The 5,968-nt window shown below is 43.3% G+C and overlaps 1 protein-coding gene across 2 annotated transcripts in view; it reads left to right on the forward strand.

Annotated features, from left to right (window-relative positions):
• SGK1 (serum/glucocorticoid regulated kinase 1) overlaps positions 1 to 5,968 on the forward strand; it is a 111,501-nt gene that overhangs the window by 98,335 nt on the left and 7,198 nt on the right. Inside the window, exon 1 of one of the 2 annotated variants that reach the window (XM_077775993.1) lies at positions 5,141 to 5,312. The exons of the other annotated variant lie outside the window; for it this stretch is intronic. Within the exon in view, the coding sequence (XP_077632119.1) occupies positions 5,279 to 5,312 (34 nt within the window). The 5' untranslated portion in view covers positions 5,141 to 5,278. Of the gene's footprint in view, positions 1 to 5,140; positions 5,313 to 5,968 lie in introns of those variants that run through there. 2 annotated transcript variants of the gene reach the window in all.

The raw sequence follows: 5,968 nt of genomic DNA on the forward strand, positions 1-5,968 counted from the left end.
AAACGTGGTGGGGGGGGGGGGGGGTGGCAGTTTCTTTTGCTGCTTACTAGATGAATTATAGGGTCAGAAATGGGGAAAGATTTGGGGAGACATTTATACTGAGCAAATTAAAGCTTTCAGGTTTCACTTAAGTTTGGCAAAAGATATCTGCTAGAAATCCAGGCTTTTTATTTGTTCTTGGCATTTATAGAGGAGGTGGGGGTGAAAGAGAGCCCATTATACTGTCTTCGTGTAGGTCACAACTTTAATATGTGTGCCCCAAGAAGGACTCAGCCTGCAAGGAAATGTCGAGTTCTGTGCTCCCTGAATGCCAGGCTGGGCTGTGAGATTCAGGAAGGAGACTAAGTAAGTGCAGGTGTGGATTCCCCACCGACAGACGCTAAGAAGAGGCTCTGAAGGCCAAAGCTCTCTAGCTTTCCTTGCCTCAGTATCTGGCTTTTTATCATTACATTTTATTATTTCTTAATTGACCAAGGTCTTTTAAACTACAAATGCCTAACGGTAAATGAATGCTTAGCCACAACCGCCTAACCATAAAACTATGTCAATAATGTATAAAGCTTTCAGTAAGGCCATAGTCCCCATGTGTTTAGAAAATCATGGGTAATAGTGAACTTTGACTTATTTTTTTTTTTTCCATTTACTCTTCTGTTATTTTTCACAACCATCCAGAAAATTTCCTGGAATTCATCCTGACAGCCAGGATGTCAATCCTGAAACCCAGACATAAAACTGTCAAATATGCACTATTCCTTGCCTTTCATGTTGTATTTCAGTTGAAATATTTTTAATGCTTATTTATTTAGAGAGAGAGAGAGAGAGAACAAGATTGAGTGACTGGTGGAGGGGCAGAGAGAGAGCGTAAGAGAGAATCCCAAGCAGTCTCAACACCGTCAACACAAAGCCCAATGTGGAGCTCATTCTAACGAACCATGAGATCATGAGCTGAGCTAAGATCAAGAGCTGGACACTCAACCAATTGAGTCATCCAGGCGCCCCGATAGTTATTACTTTTTAAAAATTTTTTAGGTTTATTTATTTTTGAGAAAGAGCAGGCACATGAGCAAGTGGGGGAGGGGCACAGAGAGAAGGAAAGAGAGAATCCCAAGCAGGCTCCACACTGTCAGCACAGAGCCCAGTGTGGGGCTCCAACTCACAAACTGTGAGATCATGACCTGAGACAAAACCAAGAGTCAGGCTTAACCAACTGAGCCACAAGGTGCCCTCATGTCCCGATAGTTATTTTTGGAACATGCTGTATCAGATGCTAATAGCTTTCCAAAGATGGAGATGAGGTGAGTTTTCAGCCTGACATAGACGCTGGGGCTTGTTGCTAGCTAGATTGCCATTCCTACCATGTCAAGAGGGACCACCAGCTTCCTTTCTTTGGTTTGTCTCCTGATATAAATTTAAAAAATGCACTACGAAGCCACGCCCCCATCCTCCCACCACCTTTCCTGTTGGGCAGATGGGTCTAGAACACTGGTGTCATTTACTGCCTCTGAAAGATTGCTAACCCCTGTGCTAGAAGACACCTATGCTTGTCTAAATGTCCATACGTCTTCCAACTACATAAATTACCCATTCCACCTTCCAATGCTCCCTGACACGTTTGTGTACGCAAATGTGTTCACTTTTAATGAGCTAGGGGCATTTTTTTTTTTTAAAAAGCAACTATCCTTTGAAGGATTCATAGCTGAGTTATGAATCATGTTTTGGTTTGAATGAACCTTCCAAAACACATTGGAATATGTCACTCTAAAAGTCTTGATGGAATAATTTTCCTTGTGGCTTTGAACCCCTCCTCAGCCAGGATCAGTCTACCTTTGTAGGGAAAACTTCCCATGCGGCCCTCCCCCATGGGAGCTTATGTTCATCACTGTACCTCATTCATGTAGCAATGTCTGAAGCAGAGTTCTAGAAGAATCTGTTGATCAGGACAAAGGAACTCCAGCCATAACCAGAGCTTTACTAGACACAGAGATACCTATGCAGTCTAATACTTCGCAGTCCTTTAAGTGAATGCATCTTTAAGATATTATTAATTCCGTATGTATTGGGGCTGGATCGGGGGGGGGTAGTGAAAGAGAGAGACAGATTTGTGCCGCTAGAATCTTTATCTCCCTTGAAAGTGCTGTTTTCCCAGTGCAGCAGGAATACTGTGCTTGTGTGTAAGGTCTGAGTAATGACCATATTTCCTAATCATTCCAGGGATGCTAAATAGCACCTTAGAGATAGACATTCATGCTATATCTTCTGCCTAGCATGGCTTTCCTCTTTTGTGCCTAGTTGAACTTTCCAGGATTAGCCCAAATATTATTTCTTTGTGGAGAGTTTCCTCAACATTTACAAGTCTCCTGCTGCTACCCAGCAGAAAATTCCTCTCTCTGTTCTTCTATGGTAGATTGCCCCAACCTCTGTTTTATTTTTATTTTATTTTTTTTATGTTTACTTATTATTGAGACAGAAACAGCATGAATCGGGGAGGGACAGAGAGAGAGGGAGGCACAGAATCCGAAGCAGGCTCCAGGCTCTGAGCTGGCAGCACAGAGCCCGACGCAGGGCTCAAACTCACACACCGTGAGATCGTGACCTGAGCAGAAGTCGGACGCTTAACTGACTGAGCCACCCAGGTGCCCTGCCAACCTCTGTTTTAACTGTCATCATGGTGCATCATAATTGATACATATGCTCCCCACCTAAAATGACAGCTTCTATGAATTCAGATAACTGGATTACTCATATTTGCATCCCTTGATCTTAATATTTATACTTATTTAATAAATTCTTGTTAAGTGCTTGCATGTACAAATGGAAGGGAGGAAGAAGGGAGAAAGGAAGGAAAGGAGGGAAGGAGGGCGGAAAGCAAGGGAGCGAGAGGGGGAGAAGCAGGTCAATACCTCGATACCTCCTGCGATGATTAGCTGAGAGCAGGGCATTGAGGCAGCTGGCATTAGGGAGGAGGAGGGCAGAAGGCAATATTTCAGGGTGTGCAGGACCACAGCGTGTGCCAGTGCTGCGTGTGGAAACTGGGAGACGGCCAGCTGTTCACTTCAGTGACAGAGAAGGGTTATAGGAAGGAGAGAAATTTGGTTCCAAAAGCAAGTTTTGCTACTTCACAATTTTGCCTATCACCTGCTCAACTCAGAAGAAAAATAACAATAATTGCTTAATCCTTAATAACTTAAAAGTGCTGTTAGAGAAAACAACGTAAGGCCTCCATACCAGACAGCTACGTGTACATTACTTAGCAAAACCCTATCCCAAGTTTCTTACAGTGTAGAGTCTTGTTTATTCCAAACCACTCTGAGTCTTGCAGATATAAAAGCCTTGCAGATATAAAGCATGTAGTATTGTGGGTTTTAATAACACTGAACACTATTATTCTAAGTAATGTGTTCTTCTCTTAGTCATCTATTCAGTCGCATTCTTATCTTCTTTACTCATGTCACTTTTGACAATTGTGAATAGAGAACATAATAATCACTATAGAACCTGTGATCTATAGACATTTAACCACTAGCAATTACTTACCTATAATAGCTATTATGAATAAACTCATTTTTTGTCATCATTTTCTGTTTGATGAATGCTGTAAAAAAAAAAAAAAGAAAGAAAAGGCATGCACTTGGTGACAACCTTCAACACATACTGAAGATTTAGTTGCTCTCTAGAGTAATAATTATGGTTTGGGGTGTTTCTATGTAATTACTTTGGTGATGCTCCAGGAATAGGATTCTATGAGCATCAATGAAGGAATCAATAAGTATGGGAACCTAAACTGTGCACCAGATTGTTTTAGAATATTTGGTACTTTGGGCAATGCAAAACAATCGTATTGCCCTGTTATCGGTGGAAGGTATTGTATCTAGGGAATGAAAACACTACACAGAAAGCGGACACACTTAAGAAGTAGTCCAGGAGCGGCTATAACTAAATCCTTATAAAAATATTTTTCAAAATATTTAGTTTACTATGTAGAGAAATATCAGGAGTTTCTTTCCTGAGCCTTCAAATTAAATGAAAAGGGTCGTATCTTAGAAAAGCTTTCAGGTGTTAGTTTTTACAGTCCCTCAGGAAGGAGAATTAAAGTAGAAGCACTAAAATGATTTTCTGAAGCATTAAAATACACATGCACTGGAAAATGATTTGTTTCAGTGCAAACTTTACATCTTGGTGGATCATTTCCATTTGAGTGTTTTGATTGCAGTTTCTCCACTACAGGTATACATGAGATTACTGGCTTGGGGGAGTGGGGAGGTAATTCGTCCGTCTCCTACCAAGCCGTCTGTATTTTCTGCGAGTGCACAAGGTGTTTTAGAGAAACTATCTGGAACTGATTAAACCTCAGGAGAAATGGGGGAAAACCATGCACTCCAGAGCGGTTCTCCCAGAGAACGCGATCGCCCTCTGGGTTGCATTTACAAGCAGAATTTGGTGACGCAACTCTAGCCACTGCGCCGCCCCCGGGGAGTAAGAGGAAAGGGGCCCGGATTCCTGCCGGTAGGAAGACTGTCCGGACCAAAGAAAGAGGCTGGCGACGGGAAGGAAGAACAGATCAAGCGTTTGAATAGCGGCCACAGGGCAACCCCTAAAGCCAGTGCAGAGTTAACAGGCGCGCGTCACACACCGTTCCTCNCACCCTTCAGGTATCCGGTTGGAAGAAAAGCCAGTCTCAACAACTTGATTCTCTACGTTAAATGATAAGTTTAGCAGACCGTCCGTCTCCAACCGTCGAACATTAGGGTCGGGGGAGGAAGGAGAACATCAGCGGTTCTTTTTCTGTTCCAACCACAAATCATACGGTTGTGCCTCTTCTCTGTTCCACGCAGAGCCCTCTAACTTGAATTCCACGTTCCTCCTGGAATGAATGTGGCACAGCGTCTTTAAAAAAAAAAAAAATGACCCCTGTGCATGTGTTTTGAATCTTTTCTGGACTGATTTGTGATGATAATCAGTCAAGTTACATTTCTTGTGTGTCTTGCTGGGGGTGTAATAAACTCAGGACGCTGATGACTGTAATTTTCTGAGTGATGTTGCAATGGAGAGAATAAATGGCCCAGTGTTGAACTTTGCAGCTTGCTCCCTTCCTGTATGTAAATTGCCTTTATATAAAGTGGGGTGCATCCCAGAGCAGGACAGCTGCCTCTGACTCCTGCTCCCTGTCATCTCAGCCTTATCAGGCACAAAGCAGGGAGGCTATTCCCACCATAACTGAGCTCTACCTCCAGCCTCCAGAAAGTAATCCCCAACATTCATATCCTAGGCAACCTGAAGAATGAAGGAGGAAGCTATAAAATCCCCTTTGAAAGGTTTGTGCGATTTTATTACTATAATTTGGAGGGAATGGATAAATCGAAGATGCTTTAGAGGATCCGGGGTTACTTGGTCTGCAGAAGGCACAGGAGGTGGAGGCACAGAGGAGGGTCTCTGATGGAAGGTTTCTCAGTTTCGTGTTTTAAGAATAAACACGCAGAAATCTTGGTGCAGGTCGGTGTTTCCGGGCAATCTTTGCAAAATTTGCTGTCTTAAAAGGGGATGGAATGGTCGGGGAGTTGGAGTGGAACCCAGTGCAGGGGCCATTGGCAGTGACAAAGTCATATTCTATGAAGGATCCATAGAAGAGGAAGTAGTAATAGGCCACCTACTGCCGCTTGGAGTTTCCTACCCCTTACTTTAGATTGGAGCATCAATTTCAGGCATTGAGAAATGCTTTTTTAAAAGAGTGGGCGCTGAGCAAACTTCCCCAGCCGGTCTCCAGGAGAGACACTGCGTGTTCCCTTCCCAGTTTGGGGCTCTTGCAACCGAGCAAACCAAGCAGCAGCTGAGGCTACAGATCATATTAGGGCAAATGAGGTGCTTGCGCCTGCAAAACAAATCCCTGCCCAGGGCGAAAGAAAAAACAGCTTCACAGGCTATTCTTGGTTCGACAGCTGGCATTTCGGCGTGTGTCAGACCCAGTATGCAA

Source organism: Crocuta crocuta, unplaced genomic scaffold (genome assembly GCF_008692635.1).
Source record: "Crocuta crocuta isolate KB4526 unplaced genomic scaffold, BGI_CrCroc_1.0 scaffold25, whole genome shotgun sequence".
NCBI lineage: Eukaryota > Metazoa > Chordata > Mammalia > Carnivora > Hyaenidae > Crocuta > Crocuta crocuta.